The sequence below is a fragment of the Buteo buteo genome, chromosome 3 (assembly GCF_964188355.1).
Source record: "Buteo buteo chromosome 3, bButBut1.hap1.1, whole genome shotgun sequence".
Classification (NCBI taxonomy): Eukaryota; Metazoa; Chordata; class Aves; order Accipitriformes; family Accipitridae; genus Buteo; species Buteo buteo.
The window spans coordinates 19954040-19977294 of NC_134173.1; the positions used below are offsets into that span (position 1 = coordinate 19954040).

The 23255-nt window shown below is 45.4% G+C and overlaps 1 protein-coding gene across 2 annotated transcripts in view; it reads left to right on the forward strand.

Moving 5' to 3' along the window:
- The first annotated feature begins 215 nt into the window (after positions 1-215).
- The window catches only part of APCDD1 (APC down-regulated 1), a 32656-nt gene continuing 9616 nt past the window's right edge, over positions 216-23255 (forward strand). The window contains exons 1-3 of one of the 2 annotated variants that reach the window (XM_075022967.1): positions 216-333; positions 9467-9650; positions 11002-11533. In XM_075022967.1, coding sequence (XP_074879068.1) covers positions 276-333; positions 9467-9650; positions 11002-11533 — 774 coding nt within the window. In that variant the 5' untranslated portion in view covers positions 216-275. Of the gene's footprint in view, positions 334-9310; positions 9651-11001; positions 11534-23255 lie in introns of those variants that run through there. The other variant, XM_075022966.1, reaches the window with a different exon arrangement.

Here is a 23255-nt window from a genome sequence, read left to right on the forward strand (position 1 = left end):
CGGCGGCGGGGCGGGCGGCCCCGGGCAGCGAGCGGCGGCGGAGCCGGAGCCGGAGCCCTGCCGGGGCGGCGGTGTGCGGGGCGGCGGCCCTGAGGAGCGGGAGCGGCGGCGGCCCCCGGCCCCGGAGGGAACCCGGCGGCCCCCCGGCCCCGCCAGCCGCCTGCCCCCCAGCGCCGGGCCGTGGGCTGCCCGCGGCGGCGCTGAGGCGCGGGCGGCGCGGCGGGAGGTGGCGGCCGGAGCGAAGGAGCGGGGAAGGGGCGCTGGCCGGCGGGGAGATGTCCGCCCCGTACGGCAGCCTGATGAGGTACCTGTTCCCAGCCCTGCTGCTGCACGGTGAGTCCGGCGCCGGGGCGGCCGCCTGGGGGTCTCCGCCCGCTGGTCACTCGTGGCGCGCCCGGAAAGCCGGCTGGGCTGCGGGGGTGGGGCCGTGACCCTGCCGGTGGGGGCGGAGGGTCACGGGTGGGTGCCGGGCCGGGGTGGGGTGGGGGAGTCTGGCCGAGGAAGGGTCCCTGCGGATGGCGAGGCGGGCAGAGACCTTGTTCGCTCTGCCTGGCACCCCCCCCGTCCCCCGGTTAGCGGCACCCCGTTGCGTGCCGTGCGGGCGGTGTAGGTGAAGGCGCGCAGGACGCGCCCCGCTCCGGAGCGGGGTCGGCGGCCGATCCCGCGGGGACGGGCCGGCTGGCCCGGGCAGCGCGCACGGGGACGCCTTGCTGGCCTCCGGGCGAAGGGCCGGCTCCGCCAAAGCCCGGGCAGCCTGGCCAGGACGGCCCGCCGGCCCCGCCGTCCACCCGCGCGGGCGAAGCAGCGGGTCTCGGCGCGGCGGTGTTGGCCGGGAAGCCTTGGGCAGCGGCGGGTGCCGGCACCGGGTCCTGCACCCCGCTCAAGACGTTTTGCCGGGGAGCGCAGGGGTGCCGGGTGTCGTTACGCGCAGTCCTGCTTCGGCACTCTCTCAGCTGAGCCCCGGACTGACGTTTCTCCGAAACAGCACCGTGGGCAAAATTTTAGCAAGAAAAGCCAGCGTATCTAAACTCAAACTTACGAGTTCAGCTTGTAAATCCGTATTTCGGCTCTTCAGCAGATGAGCCGTCTTTCCAGAAAGCCAGTGCTCTTCAAGAGCAAGTTCTGAAAAGGAGGCTATTTAATGAGCTGCTTAGGTATGTCCAACATTTGGCAGCCAGATTTGAAAAATCTGGGCGCGATACTGTTCTGAAAGAGTGACTCAACCTACTCGGTTACAGCATCGTTTTGAAGAGTGTTCCTGTTTCTGAAGTGCTTTGTAGCATCCAGCCTTCTTCAGTTAAATTTCTTGGGATGTCAAGCTTACTGGTAAAAAGAGGAATTTTTTTTAAACTGTTACAATGCAAGTGACCTACATGGATTCAGTGTGAGATCTGTGAGCTGGGGTAAGGATTTCAGAGCTATTCCCAGGGTTGATTTTGTGGAGCAGGGACTTTCTCTCTCTGTGTTTGTACAAGTGCTAAGCGCACAGATGGTATTTAATAAATAATAAAGAGCATGGGTTTCTGATTGTGTATTTTGTTTTGAGAAAGAGCGAGCAGGAGACCCTGTTCCCCAGGAGGGGGTTTTATGCCCTTCTCACAGCTCAGCTATGAAATCCAGAGAGTGTAGAGACGTGTTTAGCTGAGCCAGACCTGCCAGGATGCCAGAGGTGTTCTTTAAAACTCTGTGATCTGAGATGTAAAAGTCGAAATGGGAGGTTTTAAGTTAGAGGGTAAAGAGAGGAGGTGTAATTACAGGGTTGGACTCCCTGGCTCATCTGCTTGGAATTACAGAGCAGAGCTGAACCCTGGCTGGAGCAGGAAACAAATCGGGGCCAGTGATCAGATCAAAACAGCAGCTGCTAAAAGAGGATGAAGGAGGAAAATCATCCGTTTCTTCCATCTGCAGTTATAGTTCATCATGTAACATAAAACTAAGTTCTTGTAGAAGGATACAGCTCAGAGCCTTGTGTATAAACACCTCCGTAATGTGGCAGTGCCCAGTTTGGATCGGAGCTTCAAGTGTTGGGAAACTACTGCCCTCTTACAAACCTGAAAATTACATCAGCAGCATATAACGCACTGAAATGTAGCCCATCTAAATGTATTTACTTTTAACTTGGCCTAGAGCTTTTCCCTCTGTGCCACAGTCAATAGGCGCGTCCTTCGGTCAGCAGCTAGCCCGGACTGGTAATATGTAAGAATAACCAGCAATCCCAGGGGATCGCAGTGTTAAGCCTCTTTAAGGCACGTGATGTTTTCTTTTGCATTTCTATTGCAATGGTACTTTAAGGGTTAAAAGTGAGTGAGTGTGGGAGGGTGGTTGAGGATTTTTAGGGCTTAAAGCTTTATAAAATGTCCTATAAGGCTAAAGCTTCTGCTTTCATTACATTAAGAAATGCCTACTTTAACATCACTGAATTTTGGAAACTTGGGAAAAACTTGTCTTCATTAATCAAGATAAAACCTGTACAGTGTAAAAAAAAAAAAAAAAAAAAAAATTAAAAAAAAAAAGGTTTGCAGCTGGAAGTTGTCCATTATCACTGTTTTCTTTGCTTAGACAAAAAGCCACAGAAGTTTCAGATGTCAAATGCTAAGATCATTCAGCTCCAGAAAACCTGATTAATAAAAGCTATGTTCAAGTGGATTCGAAACAAATTTGGCTAATTTCTTTTGTAAATGTAAACTTTTTTTTTTACAAATACAGATGCTAAGAAGAAACTTTAGCATATTTCTGATTGTTACTGTTAGAGTAATGAATTAGAAACTTTAAAACAATTTGTTGATAACTTCATGGAAATAGTACTTGCTAATAAAGATGATGAAGACAAGACTGCTAGGATTTCAGAGCAAAACTATATATGCTTTTAAAAGTTCTCTAGCAATATTGCTTAAATTAGTTACATAGAAGTGGTTTATTTCAAAACCTGTTCAGGAAAATAAGTAAATGTATCAGAAGATGTAAATACCCGCATCCATAAAATGGACAAATACTGTGCTCTGTGCTAGAGGCATATGTGATCTGTTCCCTCGGTGAAATACTGCATTTGGAAATCTGGAAGACAATACAGAGAGAAAGAGGGGAAGACACACTGCTTAGTGTCAGATTTGTAGAGTTTGCAGCGAGAGTTAGGAGGTGCACTCAACGTTATTCACAATTTCATCAGTGTAAATTTAATTTCACTCATCTCTGCAGCTTGACTGTGGGCTAGCAGTGGCACAGTGTAGGTGGTGTGAGCAGTAAGGACGGTTTCGGGGCTCTGTAGGAGGTAGGCTGACAGGTGACGAGGCCCCAAACTAGCCTTGACCACGCTGAAGGCCAGTACCTTCAGCTATTCTAGGCAAGGTTAGTATTTTATTACTGACATGATGCTTTAAGCAGGGCTGATAGAGGGTCGGGTTATACATAGTGAGCTTGTTTAGCATTGTCTTTACTTGGACACGAGTCCCGTCGGCATCAGGGACGGTTCCACCTGGGTAAGTGCTGGTGCCAAGGTGTGGGTGGAGGACAGGGCAGAGGTCTGTCCCTGACAGAGGGCAGGCGTTCCCTTCGAAGACTGCAAGACCAAACAACTGGCGATACTGAATTGCACTTGGGGCCCAGGGCTGCACCCACTTGTGCCTGTGGCAGAGTCCCCACCCCCCTGAAGGGGTGGGGGTGGGGGGTTAGCCCTTCGTGGCTTCGTAAAGAAGCCCATGCTGCAGGCAGTGGTGTTTCACCTTGCACAGGTCGCAGCAGTCATCCCAATGAAGAGCTGAACTTCAGCTTAACAGGGGTTATCGGCTGCGTAACTGCTTGGCGCTTGGTTCTCTGACCTCTTCCAAGACGGGGCGTTGAGTAAGGACCGCACTGTAGGATAACAGAGACTTCAGTGCTGGGCCTGTCTGCCTTGGAGGAGTTTCTTTTTAGCTGTCCCATCTCAACATGCTTTAGATCTCTCTTCTGAATCTGCCGCACTGAAACATTCATTTCGCGTCTCTTTGAAAGCTGTACCTGGATGCTCAGTATGCACAAGAAAGGCAACAGATACATGTGAAAGGAAATCACTGTCCTGTCTGCTTCCATGGCCATAAACTCCAGCTTTCCTTTCCCAACCTTTTTGTTTGTAGTAGCTAATTTAGGTCCCAATCCCGCGAGGACTCTTTGAAGTTTGAAGTGCAGGGAAAACACTGGTAAACACAGACAGCGGCTTGGTAACAGGACATTATATTCTCCATGGCAATTACGTAAGTTTGCGCTGTAGCTAAAAGCCTGTCATGGGCGTTATCTAACCCTATCCCACATCAAGGAAGAGCGTAATCCAAATGTCTATTTATTTAATTGTGCAGGGCAACTGCCCAGATAAGGAGAGCTATAAACTTAATCCAGCCAATTATTCTTTATCTGTTGTAAGATTTTTCAGGTTTCAAACAAGTTCTAACTTGAAACGAGTTTGCTGCAGAAGTAAAGCGCAAATGTTAAAATGTTTCTATCGGAGATGAAGCCATTGCATGTTTTGAATTTGTACTATCACTCGAGGTTGTTTCAATTCGTAATAAAATTGTGCTCTTCTGGAATTACTTTGCTATACATGAAAGAAAAAGTGAAGTGGTTCCTGCTGAGCGATCCCAATCTAAATCCAGGTTTGAATCCTACTTTCAGGTAACATTTATTCTCCCATTTAGCAAAAGGTGAACCTGCTGAACACCTAGTAGTAGCTTTGGGTCTAGTTTGAAGCGCTACCCTTGGACACGTTTGAAGCCATGGTTTAGATTTGGGTAGAGGTGTTTATTAAACTGATTAAATCTAAGCAGTTTTAAGATTTAAGATTACTTGTTTTATAGTTTTGCAATCTGGCATAGCTGAGAACAGAATTTGGCCGGGGTGTTTAGGGTTGAATTAAATTATAAGAATTTGTGTTCAAGCACAACTCTACTTATCATTATCTGTGTTGCAATTGTACATTATTTGCGTACTGTTTTTCAGGAAACTGTAACAATCTTTCTAGCAGCTTGCGGGTTTTTGCAGAAATGTTGGCGGAGAGCTTTGTCATAGCCATTTTTGAAATGCGTTTGGGTAACAGGCTGCCAGCAGATTGCCCTTTTTAAGATTTGTGTTTTACTCCCAGCTACGTGCAGAAAGCTTTGAAGAACTTGAAAGTAACCTACCTTCCCTTACCAATTATTTTTTATCTTGAATGGTTGTTCCCACATCAGATACAGGTTTATAGGTGAACCTGAGAGCCCGAAGTCTCTGTCTGGTGTGGTGCGTGCTCCTGTCCACATCTGGCTGAAGCGGCAGCTGTGCAGACCTTCACCTCCCCACTCAGGTGGATGTTGCATCTGCCCCTGTACAGCATGATCCATGAGGGCCTGGGAGGGATCCCCTGCTAGCTGTGGCACCTCTTACGCTATTTTCAATTAGTTTGATGCTAAAGCTGCGATCTACACTGCTAGGGCTTGATTACGAAAGAGAAGTTGGATATCAACTCATCAGAAAATGCATTTGTTTTGCTTTGTTTTTCTAGCTGGCATTTCTGATGCATTCTGGAGTTTTCCTTTTCCTTTCGGACTTGCTTCTTTGTGTAAATAGCCACCATGGGGTGGGTGATACAATCTTACGCCCTCTGGTCCTGGTGTGGTTAAAGTGAAAGCCAGCCAGAGGCTTTGCAGAATTAGTGCTATTAGTCTCGTGCGAAGACTGCTTTTTGTTTGAAGTCTGTCACGCTTTTGAGTAATAACATGGTGGATTTTTTTTTAATTTTTTTTAACAAGTGGGTAAGATTCCTTCAGAACACACAAAAAATTAAAAATCGGTCAGTCAGAGAGAGTCTGAGATACTTATGTGGCGTGGAGGTACTGAAACCTACAGCACTGTCTGTGCTGTAGACAATAGCAGACTTGGATCTCTTTGAATGAAAGTAGCGGCTCCAGCTATGTCGCAACTGCTTCTAGGCTCCAAAGCGGGCTTTAAAGAGCCATGAAATTATTTTCCCAGTTTCACAAAAGCACATTTTAACCTTGAGCCTTCCAGCCATGTCCCATTTAATATGGCCAAATGCATCTTTTAAGATCAGTGACATCATCCCCGCTGGACCTCCGTTTTGCAGAAGACCTCGTGCACTGCCGGGGGGAGCGGAGTGAGGGGACACCGCGCTGCCTTGGGGGACCTGCTGCGAGGAAGAGCGCGGGAAGGCGGCATTCGGCTTACTGCCCGGCATGGGCAGCGTGTCACCGGTCTGGGCGTTTGTCTTCGGGCGGTACAAGGAGGAGTTAGGGCTCCTTTGTAGGGTAGCTGTATGTGCGGGTGTGTGTCAGTAAATACAAAAGCATTGCAATGTTTACTTGGTAAGGAAAAAGCCTGTGCTAAATTCAGTATTTCCTTGCCCCAGCAACAAGGTCCCATCACTGCCTTTTAATTTTGTACCATAATTCATATTTTGATATTCACGTCCTATTTATGTAATGTTGCCTAGCATGTGTGTGTTTTCTACATCCCTTGCACTGTCGCTGCAGCCTTCCTTATGTTCTCATGCCTGTCTTGATTACCTAAACTTGTTCCTGCCCTCATTTGTCTCAGTTGGATGGATAGAGTCCCAGACAAATACCCTCTTCGCTGGCACAGATCTCAGGCTATCCACGCAAATCTCCCTTCCCTCCACTGGTTACAGTTTATCATTAGCAAGTTGCAGACAGAACTATATACATGTGACAGGGAGAGCAGAGACCCAATTGCTTTTCAGCTGTAGCAAAGAAAAGACACTGTATAATACCACATAAAGTTTGACTCCTCTTCAAAAACCCCTTCATTTCATTATTTCCTCCAGGGAATAATTGGGAACATATAATGTGGTTACTGCATTCTCTCCTTTGAAATGTGCACATACAAGATGGTATCCTCCCACAGAAGGATTTTTTTCTTGGAGAAATGAAATGCCCAAGTATGTTTAAACGAATAAATCTTTAAGTGCGTCTGTATTCATGAATCATATGACATGAGCTAGGCAGTATACAACTGCTTAAAAGCAAGTGGTATAATAAATATGCCTTGGAAACAGTCACTTGAACCATTTCAAAACCTCCTCTTGATGGCAGATTTCAAACACTTAGCAACTTCAAGTGGAAATGTAAATTTTCAAAGTGCGGGGTAATTTGTCTGCAGGAGACATCCCAACAGCTATGTATCTGTTGCAAGTTGGTACTGATGGCTACAGCCTCTACCAGGTACCTTGCAGGAGGTGTCACTTCTGACCCAAAAGATACTCTGAGCCCATGGACAGGAGTGCTCACTCCATTTCAGAATTGGATGCTGAAGTAATGTGGGCTTTTTGAGTGTGTGGAGACTTAGAGATGGAGAAGGGTGTTAGAAGGCAAGCTCTCACCAGCTGTGGTTCGCAAGGACAAAAATAAATATACTAGTAAGCTCACCTGTACCTGGCTGCACTTGTTCTCCTGGTGGTGTGAAGGCCTGTGATACCCACCCCTACCCACAAGGTTTCAGATAAACCAAATAAGCCCAAGTTTTTGAGAGTGTTGAGTGCTGCTCCAGGTGCAATGGGCTGCAGACACGGCACAGGATGGAGCTGCTGTGCTGCCACATACATGAAGCATGGACCCGATCTGGTAAATCCTGCTTATCCAAAGACATAGTCAGCTCAAGCAGAGCATCACCCTGCCATGGCCCTACCATTTCTGAAGCGGCTGTACTGTTTCTGGCTGCAGAACGGGGGTTGTGTGACACTAATGTGAGTGACTCTGCTAAGCAATCTGGAAATACTGGAGAAGCCTTGACTTCCAGAAAGGGAGAAGTACTGACTCCCTGAAAATAGGCTCCTTTAAGGGCATCTCAGATGGTGTGCTCAAATATCAAAGCATCTCTAGTATTTATTACCTTTTAGAAAGTAAGGCTGTAAATTCTCCTTCACATCGAAGAATTGTTTGTAACCTGCAACAAAGCTGCCAGATTTTCCAGTAAAGGCTTTGTGAGGTTGTATTCACTGATCTCATTAAATCTTGGGATCATTCAGTGGTGAGCCCTGTTTACATTCAGGTATTTATTGTATTCTTTCTGATCAGTTCTTTACCCTGCCTACTGCATAAGTCCTTGCCTTTGTTTAGCTTAGGAATTGCTATTTTTAAATGGTTGGCATGTATTTATATTTTTAGCAATGCCGTTTTCCTACATGTTACCCAAATTTCTTCCGAAAGATCTAAGACCTAGGCAGCATAATGAATCACTGACACTGTTTTCTTTCTCGTGATAGGGAAGTGCAAAGGTTTGAAACAGTGTCTACCTAAAAACAAGTAATACTGATTTTCTTGTAATTTCTGTAGCGATGCTGTGTGCTGCCCAAGCATGTGCCTGCGTGTTAGATGGGGCCTGGGAAATAAAGCATAGGATCTTGTGTTGGGCGGCTTGGTGGGGTGTAGGGTTGTGGTGTTGGGTGATCCCCACCAGCCCATTCCTGAGCCACGTCAGCCAAGAGAGCACCAGAAGAGATGGGGGTGAATCCCAGACCCTGCCTCTGGGAGCATGTGTTAGCGAGACATCCCTCTCCTGAGACGGCTGCCCCGACTTCCCAGGCACACAACCAGACCCTCCACCCCACCCTGTATTTGTTTAATAGCCTGCTGGTTCTTAAATTCCTTCTGGCAAAGTAATACAGTTTCCAGCCCATTATGTAAGGTTCATGTTTGTCACCTCTTACCCTCTAGATGTGTGTTTTTCTTTTGATCCATGTTTTCCAACATATCTAAGAGCAGGCTGTGCCTAAAAGGGTAAAGACGCATGCCTTCTGAAGCTACATATTCATTTTGTTCAATTAATATTGTGTAGAGAGTGCGCTGGTTGGGTTTGCATGTATACATTACTAGAAACCAAAATTACTGTGTGCTGGAGATAAAATTAGCTTTTGAAATTCCTTTTCTCCTTTAAAATAAAAATAGCAGAATCTGCCTTTAATTGACCACCTCAGTCATCACAGAGGCTTCCTGTGTGCAGAGGCTTTGCTTTTAATATCTGTTTTCTCTTGGCTTTAAAGAGTAGTCTTTATTTGCAAGTTTATTATAGAAGCGTTCAAATTAGAGGTGGGCTGAAACCACAAAGTTTGTGTCCGGATCTGGATGCAACTTTCTAAAAGTTTCAAGGTCCAAGTTTTTGATTGTCCTGACCAGAGATTACAGAGGTGTCTATAAAATTCAGGTTCAGAGCCCCATCTCCTGAGTGTGGAAACGCAACACTTTGGCTCAAGCCCTTTTCCCCAATGTATTTCATAAAGCAAATTTATTTAGTGGATTATTAGTGGGCTGACAGAGAGGAAGAGCTTCCCATTTTTTATTTTCCAGATGAGAAAAGAAATGTAAACAGTACTTTCCCAGACACATAATGCGATCAAGTGTCGTTCAACACAAGATGTTCACGACCTCCTTTATTGTGCTGAAGCCCTTCTCAGCAGGGTCTCATGATAATTTACGCTTTTCTATCACAGGGCTGGGAGAAGGTTCTGCTCTTCTTCACCCGGACAGCAGGTCCCACCCTCGGTCCTTGGAGAAGAGTGCCTGGAGGGCCTTTAAGGAGTCACAGTGTCATCATATGCTGAAACACCTTCACAATGGAGCCCGGATCACTGTGCAGATGCCTCCTAATATTGAGGGACACTGGGTCTCTACCGGGTAAGGAAAGATAAAACAAGATGCTTGAGTGATATATGTGGAAGAGAAGAGGGGAAGGAAGCAGAGAGGGAAGGATGAATATTCCCACTTTAAGGAGCAGGGAAGTATTTTCTTTAATATGGTGATGCTTAAAATTCCAGATGCTTTCTATATGTTTATGCATAAAAGGAGAAGGAGCAGCGTTATGTACATGAGAATAGCATGCTATAAAGCTGTCTTGATGAATCAATTTATAGTCTGGATTTTAAACAGCATGCTGTGATATATCTTTAAATCTCTCTTTGAATAGGAAGGAGCCCAACAAGTTGCCAAAATGGATGCTTATTCAAACATAATATTGTACTATCTTTGACTATGTGCATTAGATCCATTGAATGGGTCCTTGTTTTCAGAGCATGTGTCTAGCACAGGTTTTATTAGCAAAGGAATTAAGAAGCTGTATTTCACCAGTTCTATTACCCTCTATACATGATAACTTGTAATTCAGAGAGCTATTTTGCTTTCTGTGTCTCAGCAGGCAATATTCACATGTTTATTTGAAGTGACTTGTAGTAGGAAAGACTGGGGGCTTTTAAGGGAAAGGAGTATATTTACGTTAAGCAGCGTGGATGTGACAAGGGGGACAAGTTTGAAGGCACAAAATGACTTTCTACAGGAAGTGGAATTGAACTGCCATTTACACTTTCAGAAAAAAAACCCCAACAACAAACACCACCCACCCCCCCAAAACCTGAATATTGCATGGTCCAAATTCAAGCCAAATAGAAGTTTTGCATTAATGGTCAGAAGTTTGCATTAAATGCCACCCCTGTTGAAAGTGTGTGGAAAAGCTGAGGACACGATCCTGCACGTCCTCTGCAGACTAGAGCTGGTGGAGCTTTGCTAAGAAGCTTCTACAGCAGCATAGAAGCCAGTTCTTTGCACTGTTCTGTGGACGTTTGGCATTTCACTTTCTGATGTTATCAGTCCTTTTGCTAAATCTACCATGCAAAAGAGAAGAATAGATGTTTAATAAGCTGCTACTTTTTTCAGAGAAGAATTGAGTCACATGGTGGTGCCTAGACAAAAAGAAAAAGCAAAACATGGCTCGAAGTATTTAAACCTGCAAAGATAAAGCCCTTTGATCACCATGAGGCAGTATATTAATAACAGCATTAACAGCAGAGGAAATTGTTGGTTAATTGGCAGGCTACAGAGGCCTAGTTCCTATTTCCTCCCATTCATGCCAAAGGGACATTAGCACACGAGTGTCTCTGTGGACCCACGTGGGTTTGCTCACTCTTATTACCTGCAGTGCAAGATGTGCCACCTTGCTAAAATTTTGTTTCCATCACTTTCTCTCTTCCCACAGCTGCGAAGTTAGAGCAGGCCCAGAGTTCATCACAAGATCTTACAGGTTCTACCACAATAATACATTTAAGGCCTATCAGTTTTATTACGGTGGCAATCGCTGCACAAACCCTATCTACACCTTAGTTATACGTGGCAAAATACGTCTCCGCCAAGCATCCTGGATCATCCGAGGGGGTACTGAAGCTGATTATCAACTACGCAACATACAGATCATATGCCATAACGAAGCAGTAGCCAAAAAATTAAGTGAGTTGGTGAACCATACGTGTCCTGGATTTATACCAGAAGATAGTCCCTGGGAGCAGGATGTCAGCTACGATTTGCTGAGAGAAGAGAACGGCCATGAATGCACCAAAGCTCTGAATTTTGCCATGCACGAACTCCAGCTGATCCGTGTGGAGAAGCAGTACCTGCACCACAATTTAGACCACCTCGTGGAGGAGCTATTTCTTGGAGACATTCATACTGACGCTGCTCAGAGGAGGTACTATCGGCCATCTAGTTACCAACCTCCTCTTCAAAATGCCAAGGTACGTGCGTGTGTGTATGTGCCCTCTTTTTAAGATACTAGTGACAAAGCCCACACTGTTCAGCTCTTTTGAGTCAGTGCACTAGTGTAACCTAAAATGCAGATGTGCTTCTAAAATAAGAGGTCTGCTGCAGCCTGATAGATGATGCAGCCAATTACCAAAAGGTCACAGAACGTATTTTGTGAGAATAGTAACTTCACTGTGGTTTATGTGACTGCATCAAATACGCAGAAGTAGTTTGACAAGCTAAGGTCTGTAAAGGCCACCCTGCAGACAGAATCAAAGACTTGTATGCAGAGGTGGGAAGGGCTGGCTGGGACCAGGGCTGTAGGCTAGCAGCTGAGAAGAAAGTGTCATACAAGACTGAGAAAGGAGAAGAGAAACAGGCATCAGTGGATGCTTGTATAGCTGCGGGAATGCCAGGGAGAGAGGAAATCGATTGTATCAGCATGTGGAAGTTGGGTGATCCATAACCTGAAGAGAAAAAGAGGAAATTGGAAGGCAGACACATGAAAGGGGCAGCATGAAGGGGAAAAAAACTGATGGGCTGTGCAGGTCGTGGATCCAGATGCAGGCACGCGCATTAATGAAATGAAAAACAGGTGAATTTTGAATGGGGCTCTAATTCCATTTGGTAATTTAGTTTTCCAAGGGGCCTCAAAGTGCCCTCAGGTTCATTGGGAACTGATCAAACCGTAGTAAGCTAAATAAAAATCAAACGGGAAGAGTAGACACTGATGGCCTGTAGCAGGAGGACTGTCTATAGATCTTTCCTGGTGACATTTCAAAGGCAGGCGGCAATTGGAACCACATTGCCAGGTGCCACTGCCGTCGGTGTGCTCCAGCTGGGCGCTGCCACGGCATCACTTCCAGCTAATGGGTTATTTCCATTTTTAATCGTCTCATCACAGCCGATCCAAAAATCAGCGACAGCTTATCAGCAATAGCAAGAAACACAACAGGGGAGGGGAGAGTTTTGATGAGAAAGCCTTGGCTTTCCCTTCCATTCAAAATGTCCGCCCTGGGTTGCGTCTGCTTCCTGTGAACATCAAATTTCAATAGTTCAGGACCTTACGTGATCTGCCTTTAATCGTTTTAATAGCCTGGCCTAGGGATAATTTTAATCCACAGTCAACTGTGTCTCTGTATGAAAGCTGCTGTCATTTCTGTCATTCTTATGCTCTCTTCAAGTGACCAAGGACAAATTTGTGTTTTCTTTTTAAACATATCTTCCCAAAATGGAGAGTTTCAGCAGCAGCAGATGAACCATGCGTGTTCCTCATCAAAATTCTGCTTTTCTTTAATTAATTCAAACAAGAACATTGACTTTCCCTTTGCTTGTTTGGGAGCAAGGGTTCTTTCCTAAATCTCTTCCTTGCAGGTATCTGTAGGTACAAATTATCTGACACCAGCTATATGTTGTATCTGTTCTAGAAAATATTGCAGATCTTTTTCTGACCATGTGAAACAGAGACAAAATCTTGATTTAATTCACCCTAGCTGATTAATTTTTTCTGGTCAAATCTAGTTGTCTTATTATGGGCTGATAGATAACATAGTAAATGTTTACACTTCTACCTTGTAGTAATTTCATTACAGTCAGAATGATCAGGTGTACTATCAACCAGCTTTATAAAAATAAGACTTTTGTCCAGGTCTGCTCTAATTTTAAGGACACACTGGTAATGATTTTCCTGCCTGTTTCTTCTGCTACTACAGCATCACTTTTTCCCTCTAAAATATAATGCTCAAATTTAAAGGATCAAGTCTTGCCTCAGAGGTCTGTTTCTTGATCCAGGTTAGCTAAATAAACTGTGAGAGCACTGCAGCTCTGCTTTATGTTCACAAATCCCGTTATTTCAGGCATGAGCTGACCCATTCTGACCTGAGCAGGTGACCTCTCTATGTGGAAGGTAGGAGCAGCCTCAGGCTGCTTGCCGGAGTTGCCCTGCACGCCGTCATCCCGCAGTGCCCGGTGCCCGGCGGGGCAGGTCCTGTGCGGGGGTACCCGTGCCCTCCCACTGGGGAGAGCCTGGAGGGCGCATCCCAGGGGAGGCTTCCACATCAGCTATTTACAGGAACTGGGGGAGAGGAAAAGCAAACGAGCCAACTAGTTAGCAGTGGTAGTCATGAAGTACAGTGCTTCCAAATATGATTTTGGTAGCCAGGTCTTGGCAGAGGCTGAATCTTGAGGCTGAATTTATGACACTGGAAGCCCATTCACAACAGTACTTTTGGCTACAGAAAGTGCTGTTACTATAGAACGCTCAGGTTAACTTTGAGTACACCAAAATACTTACAGATTGCAGGTCTCCGTGGTGAAACCGCTGTAGTTTAATAAATGGGGGCCCCAGGTCCTGACTTGCAGGCCACGGCTCCACTCCCAGTTTGGCCAGTTATAACTTCTGACAGGTTACATTACCTCTGTTCCTCCTCCAGCTGTTGCCTGCATGGTCTGCTTGGCTCCCACAATGTATGTATACAGCGTCCGTCTGGATTGCTGGGACACCAGTCTCAGCTGGAGCCTTCAACAGCAAGAGATATGTAGGATTAACACAAGTTTTAAGTGTGCAACAGCACAGCTTCTCTCTGTGTTTTTTGGTAGGTTCCTCTTGCTCAGATTATTAAATCTGAGATTTCTGAAGAGAAGTGGGGCCTGCTGATATCAGGCTTTCAGCACAATATAAATAACAATACCCCTAAAAAATGAACCTTTGCCTTGGCTGTCATGACAGACTCTTGGGTCTTGGTTTGTACCTAACCGTGAAGTTTTCTATACCAGCAGGTTCTCAACCGGGCTGTCTGACCTAGTGTTTGCCAAATGTAGGAAGAATAGTAATAGAGATGCTTTTTTTTTTTTTTTTAAATTCCAGGCAAACATACCGTTGAAAGGTTATAACCCTTCTTCTTTGAACTCTTTTCCTTTTCTAATTGTTGCTCCACTGGGACCCAGCTGAAAATGAGTTTAAATGCTAAATTGAGTTTAAAACTACAAGTCACAGACTCCTCTGGAAACTGGACACCATGAATAAATAGAAACGTTAAATCAACTTGTTTTTTTAAGGTTTTTACAGTCATACCAAGAGGTTGGGGAGGCCAGGAAATTGCTTCTGAAGTGAATCAGGTGTATTGTGTGGAATCTTTCATTTAAGGCTTTTTTCATTTCCTTTTTATTTATTTTTATTTTAAACTTATAAAGGCCTGCCTAAAATAAGTTAAGAGGATTCACATTTTAAGTTATAGTTAAGCCTCTATATAGAAGAAAGTTCCACCCAGCTCAAGAGTTTACACAGCCTGTAAGTTGGATGTGGTAGCCACATTCATTACTTACGTGGTTGAAATGAATGGTAATTAAAAGCAAATGATTGCTGGATATGTTAGGAATGCCAAAGCCACATGATCAGGACTTTAAACAAATAGAATTGGACTTTCTCCAAATTCCTGCAGCGATTTCACCACAGGATGGTAAATCAAAAGGGCTGTCCAAAAACCAGACAGCTTTATGCTGAGCTACAAAAGTCAATAAATTCACAGATTACCGTATCTCAAGTGTTCATATAAAATCAGGGAGCTTTTAAAAATATATAATATGTCATCTCTTAGGGCTTTATGAATTCTCTTAGATAAGAGCATACCTTAAACAGATTCCTCCTGTAAAATACATGGAAGTTCCTGAGTGCAGCTGATGAGTAGGTCACTGTATAGATCTATCTTAGCAGTCCTCTAGCCTTGCTCAAGATATCAATTAGGACTTGCTGATGAAGGGGGCTGAACATCTTTGATGTCTCTCGACAGTGCGAGTTTATCAAGGGATTCAAGCTATTGCACATGCAGCTGCTTTAGCCAGCATGACAGCACATGGGTGGAAGGGGCAGGGCAGGGGAACTGCTTGGCCATCATCGTGCGTATTATACAAAATATTCCTGATTAGGACACCACCAAGGAGCCTGGCTGATTGGTCATAAATCACACCTTATTTACAAATGCATACAGGGACTGTATGCAGAGGAACTTGATAAACTCGCCCAGAAAGCAACCGTATCCTGGGCTGCATCAAAAGAAGCGTGGCCAGCAGGTCGAGGGAGGTGATTCTGCCCCTCTGCTCTGCTCTGGTGAGACCCCACCTGTAGTACTGCATCCAGCTCTGGAGTCCTCGGTATAAGAAGGACACGGACCTGCTTAAGGGAGTCCAGAGGAGGGCCACAAAGATGATCAGAGGGCTGGAGCACCTCTCCTATAAGGAAAGGCTGAGAGAGTTGGGGTTGTTGAGCCTGGAGAAGAGAAGGCTCTGGGGAGACCTTGTAGCAGCCTTCCAGTACCTAAAGGGGGCCTACAGGAAAGATGGGGAGGGACTTTTTACAAGGGCATGTAGTGATAGGACAAGGGGTGATGGCTTTAAACTGAGAGAGGGTAGAGTTAGATTAGATTTAAGGAAGAAATCCTTCCCTGTGAGGGTGGTGAGGCACTGGAACAGGTTGCCCAGAGAGGCTGTGGATGCCCCATCCCTGGAAGCGTTCAAGGCCAGGTTGGATGGGGCTTTGAGCAACCTGGTCTAGTGGAAGGTGTCCCTGCCCATGGCAGGGGGGTTGGAACTAGAGGATCTTTAAGGTCACTTCCAACCTAAACCATTCTATCATTCGCAGCATGAAGGAAGGCTTGAATGCAGTATTTGTTCGCTATGCAGAAGGAGAAGATATTTTCAGAGATATCTGCTCTAAAACTACAGGAAATGTGTACAACAGCAATACTGGGACACTCAATTCACATGTAATTGCCTTAGTAATAGCACTTTGTAAACAAAGAACTCCCTGTGCTATTTCATCATCTGACAGAGTAACGGGAAAGATCAGAGCAGGGCTGTGATGACCGGTCATTCTAGTTAGATCATTATTTAGGAATATGGCTGGAACATCACAAGAAGCCTAAAATGTGCTACGATAACGTTCCTTCTGCCTTTGCCATGCTCAAACCTTCACTGGCCACACACCTTCAGTAATCGTTTTCCCTTGAAAAAAACAATTCCAATAGATTGATTCTCTATTACAAGTTTATTCGCTGCTGGGAGCTAACTTCCAGCAGCACCTGGCATTTGCAGCTAATACAGATTCAACATATGGAGGCTGGTGCTTGGGCTTTCCTTTAGCCAGGTGGTGAAAGAACAAAGTGTGCCAAGTTTTTTCGCGCTTTTTGAAATTTGAGTCTTCATCTGTTTGAAACTCAGTGACTTCATCTATAGGGGAATGCTAGGTACTTGAGGAGGAAATGCAAACATAAGTTAATAAATAGGTGTTAAACATATGAAGCGCCTCAGAGAACTATGCAAAACATTATCTCAACCAAGAAGTGTAATTTTGGAGGACAAAACTCCTTTGTTTGCCAGAGTAGTGCCACTAGACTTCTAGATGAAGCCAACACTCGAAGGGTTTGTTTTGTTCATTATTACTTGCAAAGGACTCTTGGTTAGGGAATTATAGGGGGAGCGAAAAAAGGATATTCAGAAGAATGTTCAAATAGGTTAATTCCAGGTTTATGAACAATGACAGTGCGTGTGATGCCCCGCAGAGATAAAAGAAGCGAACAGCTTCTAGCTGAGGCTGGTCCTCGCTGCGCTCGGCAGCGCTGCTGGCCGTGGCCCTTCAGAAGAGTGCTGCTTCGACGGGGCCACTCCGCACTTACTGCCTACACCAGCATTAGGGCTAGGCAAGGGCTGAAGCAAAAGGTTGGTTTTCATGCTCTGTGTGAACTTCCAAAAGCTACGTGTTGCTTTTAAAACCCTATTCATCTTTGTTGGTTTAACTAACACTGTCTGTTCTGCAACTGCAGTAAAAGCCTGCCCCAATACAAATATAGTACCAGGGATCAAAATTAACTATTTAGCCTAGCAAAATAAAACACGGGCCTTCGGATCAACTCAACAGATGTATCTAAATTACTGACACCTTCCTTGTTGTGGGCATCTAACCACAATTGCTTCATCTTTTGTAAGAAGGGAGGGAGGACTGGCTGGTAATATTGCTACATGGTTCATAGGGCTATATAGATTGCTTTTTAAAGGTGTAATAAGCACCTAAGGCAGCTTTATTTTGGAATACTCTGTTCCTGAAGATGGACATTCAAGCTGTCCCTTCGGGTTTTCCAGGAATTTTTTTGTTGATACTTCCCAAAATATTCATGTCATCATAAATCAGTATCATTTTAATGGGATAGGTGACATGCAAGCACATTCATCTGAGAAAAAGGCCGGTTTTCTCTTTGTTCTTGCCTTTTGCCCAGGCTAAAGTAGTTTACATCAGAAAAGAACAACCAGAAGACTTTTGCATTTCATGTCAGTTGTGTTTATTTCAGTTTTATGCAGGGTTGTGCAACAGAATCAACATCATAGATCAGACAATTGTGTAATGGTAGTGCCTTCAGATTCCTTCACTATCTTTCCCTTCATGGGAGCAGTTAATAAAAACCATTCCTCAATATCTTAAAATATATGGTACGCATTTGTAGATAAATCTGAACATATCTCCACCCTCCTTCCTGCTTGCAGCTCCTCTGTTCCCCACCAAAAGAAATCCCAAACTGACAACCCTGCAAAGGAGTTACCACTCTCTCCAGCATTTCACTTGCTTCAAGATTTTTAATTAAAGTTTTAAATCTCTGTTATTCTTCATTCCGTTTGGCAGGCTGAATTATAACTGTGTCAACCGTGCTTGTCAACTCCCCAGAGCCAGCCTAATGCACATTAGCCAACTCAGCTCCACATGAGGTCATGGAAAGCCTGCAAATTATCACTTTTGCGGTGGAGAGAGATTGTAGCTGTTTGTTAAAGGGTTGTCTTGGTCTGCAGTATTCTAGAGCAGTGGAGGAGCGGAGCTTGATACTACACTGAGCAATTCATAAAAGCACCCTTTCTGAGGACTCAGCTCCTTGGCAGTCTGAGACAAAGCCATCCAACTTTTTTGGTTGAGTTGGAAGCACGTCCTTGCATTGACGTTCTCCCAAGGGTGTCTATCTGTGCTCATCCTGGGAGCGCTCAGTTACTAACACTAAAACCTGGCACCTGGTTTTCTCAGGGTGTGAGGTTTAAAGCATCCTCACCAGGCATGCCTTGGTCTGGTCCCATCTAGCCCTGCCTGTGTGACACATGGTATTCGGGGGGGGGGGGGGTGAGAGATCATTACTAAGTGTGGCTTTCCTTTCCTCTCTACTTCAGTGTTTTCCCTCATGGTAATACATGCGTTCACATGGCAGGGGTTTGCTAGCCCAGCTTTTGTAACTGTTGGACCCTGGTCCACCAGTTAGGTCTGTACTGCACACGCGGTTCAGGCCTGAGCCCACACTTGAGGAAACCCCATGTCTGGTCCCTCACCACACATCGCCCTGCAATGAGGATGTGCTGGGTGCAACATGCCGGACCCAGGCGCTGCTATATGGCCCATCCAGTGACACTGCACAGCCAACGTCAGACAAGCTGCCCGCTCTAAAAGGGAAGCCCCCAGTGCAAGAGCAACCTGACCTTGTGAACAACCAGAGCCTGGGCTGCCTCGTGTGGGCTCCACAGCTAGATCAGGAGCATCTTCCCGGGTGATAGGCAAGTGTAGGAGGGAGCCGGGGGGGTGCTGGAGCTTTTGCTAGCCCTTGCTTCTTGTGATACTGTACAGATGCAACCTGTCCTCCTTTTCCAACCATGAACGAGACCTGCTTCTTGCCATGCACCAGCAACCAGTGCAAATCAGGGTTGGCCAAAGGTGGTTTTGTATAAGCTGAGAACCTGCCTCTTCCGAACAAGCTTCCCATGCTACAGCCGCAGCACAGACATGGGGGCTCCGCAGAAGTAGAGTGTTGTAGAAATATTATTAATGTCAGTACATGACACATAAGGCAGGATATTGCTACAGAAATTTGAAATAAGTGATTTCAGCATGGTATTACTGTAACTGAGCAGGGTGGTGGTGGCACCAGCCCTTGAGGAGAGACCAGGCCCAACTGGCAATGGTGTGGGGGACAGGGAGGGAAGGGTGTACTCAGAGTAGCTACATTGAATGTCTGGTTTCGAGTAAAAGGTGAAAGTTGAAAAGCCAGAGCCCCAAGGGAGGCATTACAGAAAGAAGCCACTGCTCTGCCAAGGGTTTTGGGTTGGGTTTTGGTTTGATGTTGGCATTGACGGGCAGGGAAGAGGAGGGCGAGGAGGAGTCCAAAGGCAGCCTAGCCGACTGCGAAGAGCATGTGCTTTTCCGTCTTGCTGAGGCAGAGCTGATACCTGAATCTCTTAACCAGGTTATGGTATGGGAAGGATGTGTCCACTGTGTAGTGGCTCCAGATAAAAAGATGAGAGCTGATTTCCCAAATTACTTTGGGAAACTGCTGTGTAATTTCATGCAAGTTTTCCATTATGTAAATAGCCAAATATCAGACTAGTCATCTATTGTTATTCTGTAGGAGAAAAGTTGAGTTACAATTTCAGCTGTTTCAGACAAATAGCGTTTTAAAATTTTCGGATTGAAATACAGACATTTTCAAGATATAAAGAATAGATAGAGGACAGAACAAATATGTTTGAACAAGGTGTTTAGCTGAAAAACAACTGTATTTTCAGCCTCCTCTTTACTATTAGTACTTGTTTGTTTTGTCCCTAAATACAACCTGCAGTACCTCCTGCAGGTCCTCTCCTCAGTATTAAGCATTGATTTCAGCTTCTGCTTGAACCATAAGGAACGGGTAGATTTTCTGTACATTTTGAAAAGGGTTTGGTCCATAGATGTCTCATTCTGTAACAACAGCATTGAAATACAAAGGTGTTCAAAGAAAACTAGAACACCTTCCAAAAAGATCTTTCTAGGTGTTACTCAAAGCTCATTACCATTGCTCAGAGAGCATCCCAGTTGTGTGATAGTTTTTTGGCCTGGGCCATAAAAAACACTATGAATTGATTGGAGGCAAATTAGTCCTAGGCAGCCATAGAATCCTGTAGAATTTAAGAGAAAATTAAACTGTGCTGAGACGGTTTATGTTTCTGACTATCCACAGCAACTGGGAAAAAGATCAAGGAACCTCATTCTTGTTTGCTTTTTTTAATTAGAAACCTCCCTGCTTGGCTTCCAGAGCACTCTGGCCTTGTTACCGCTTCAGCTGAGGCAGCAGGAGGGAGGGATAAGGAAAAATGCTGGTGGAAATTTTCAGATCACAAACTATTTTCTCCCTGACTACAAGAACTGAGTTTCCAGCCAGAGCTTCAGGCTTGTTTCAGCCCACATGGCCTCATGGATTAATGCAGAAATTGGCTTTAAGCAAACACCCAGGAGGGCAAGGAATTGTGGCACCATGGACGTGGCATTGCAGAGCTGCAAGGAGGCACCCTTCACGGGAGGGGATCTTCCAGTCACAGGGCAGCAGCCATTTCAGGGGCCAGTCCTTGTAGCAAGACCCCACTATTAAAAATATTGCATTGTACACCTAAGATAATCAAAACATAGAACAGATGTTCATCCTATCCACTGCTCTTTTTATTGCTTTTTAGTTTATGTCATGCCTAAATGAGCTTTTTATTAGAGAGTACTTAATCGTGTTTGGACTCGGATGTCCTCTACCTCTGTTCTCTATTTTCTTTGAACGTCTGTTTTTAGAAAATAATCTTTCCCTGAGACACATGGAAAGGGAGTGATTTGCAAAGCCTCAGCTAGTATAATTAAGAGGCAAGAGCAGCTGACCTAAAAAAGCAACAGCGAAAAATACAGGCAATTGTTAAACGTAAATTACTCCATAATTAAGTTGAATTGCCTCATAACAAAACTAGATATTTCCCTTGTCCATTACTTGGACAAAAGTTGTACCAAGGGAGTTTACATGTGGCATATTCTTCCGCTAAGAAGTTCATAACTCTGTGAAAGATAGTATCACAGCAAAAAAAAAAGGGTTTGCGTAGGCTTGGATTCAAGCGCTGGTCTCAGGGAAGCGATGTGTTGCGGGTACGGCTGTGTGAAGTGCCTGAGCCAGCCTGACATCTCGGTGCTGTGAAAGGGACAGTGCTGCTTCCCTCCTCACTGCCCCAAGCTCTCCCTGTCGCACTCCCAGTCCCTTGCAAAAAGTGCCCATTCACCTCAGCCCCTTCGTCCGGGCACGCCATCAGTGACTAGGAGGCAGGCAGGCAAGCTGGACGTTTCTTAGCTGTGCAGCTGGCCGGACCTTCAGAGTTGTGCAAAGTCTTCGGAATTGGAAGTGCTGCACACAGTTACAGCAGTTCAGGACCGCAGAGGTCAAGGAGACAGATGAGTTACAGAAATCAAAGTGAAGTTTAGCAGTGAGTTAACCTGGACCTTCCTTGAGTTTGCCCAAGGAGTCACCTCCACTCATGGCGTAATGGCAGCTGGCGTAGTTGCACTGCAGGAGTTTTACAAGTTTGAGGAAGTAATTCCTCCTTATGCCTCAAGACATGAACCTAACCCTGACAGGGAGAAAGAGGCTGCATGTAGTTATGATTTTTTTTTTCCACTGTGGAGCTCCATGGACCTTATTCTGCCCACTGCCGCTGGCCACAGCCAAAGGACTAAGCAGCTGCAGGCATGACCGGTCTGCACCTTCTACACTCCCAGTATGATGGAGAAGACATCGAACTATGATCGTACTCCCTGCCCAGCATCAGAGCCTTGACTCATAATACCCATGTTTTTTAATGTTGTAGAGGAGAGATGAAACCTAAAATCACTGCTAGAAGAACAGCAAAAAGAACATTTATGCTTGACAGTCCTTCCTGGTCAAAAAAGTCAAAAAGTAATTTTGCTGCAAATAGGATTGATTACAGATCTCCTTCTTGTCCATCCACTAGACCCAAGAAACAACAGAGGAATCCCACAAGCAGCCAAGGGAGACCAAGAAGACAACAGGCTGGGTTGCCCTTTGGTTTTCTTCAGATTTTGAACAAGGACAACAGAAACCACTGGTTCCCAGGTTAAATTGCTTTGGCTCACAAACTGATTGTGGAGGACAGGCTCCTCAAAGGGAACTGTGAATATAAACCAAAGTGCCATACTACTCTGCCAGGGTTTCCTCTGGGAGACAAAAGCTTTCAACTTCACTTCATTAGAGAAAGGACTGTAGCAGAAATTGTCTCCTACTATTGACCAATTCAGCTTGCATAAGCTATGTTTAGTTTTACAACACTGCCTTTTCCTCACTGTCCTGCTTCACTTTATGTGAGTGGGGTGATCACAGCAATAAAGTTAGTCATCAGTGCAGTTTATTAGCCCTTAAAGTGTTAGGGAGCAGTGATGCCAGTCTGCCCCATGGCAGAACAGCCATGCTGGAGAAATAAGTACTTGATATCTACACCAGCATCTTCCACAGAGCAACCCCTCGGCGTGGATCACTGCGGGTACCTGTGCAAGGCAGCGGCAGCGTCTTTTGGATGTTGATCTCCAAGAAGAAAAAGCGTTATTTCTATTGCACTTCAAAAATGTGTGTTTCCTCAGTTCTTTGGTTGGCAGTGAATGAAATCGCACACCTCATCCGATGGTTCTCTTGAGGCACCAGCAGCGCTGCCTCAGATGGGGCAGACCTCAGCTTTGGGCATCCCCATTCACGGCTGGAGCTCGAGGGAGATAGGGTGGCTCTGCTGCTGCCTGAGATGTGCCAAGGCAGTCCCCACCTTTCCCCAGCACCAACTTGTTTCTTGGCCATTTATCAGCCATCTGCCCTCCAGCAATCCTGAGCCGCAAGCCACCCAGTAAACCAGACC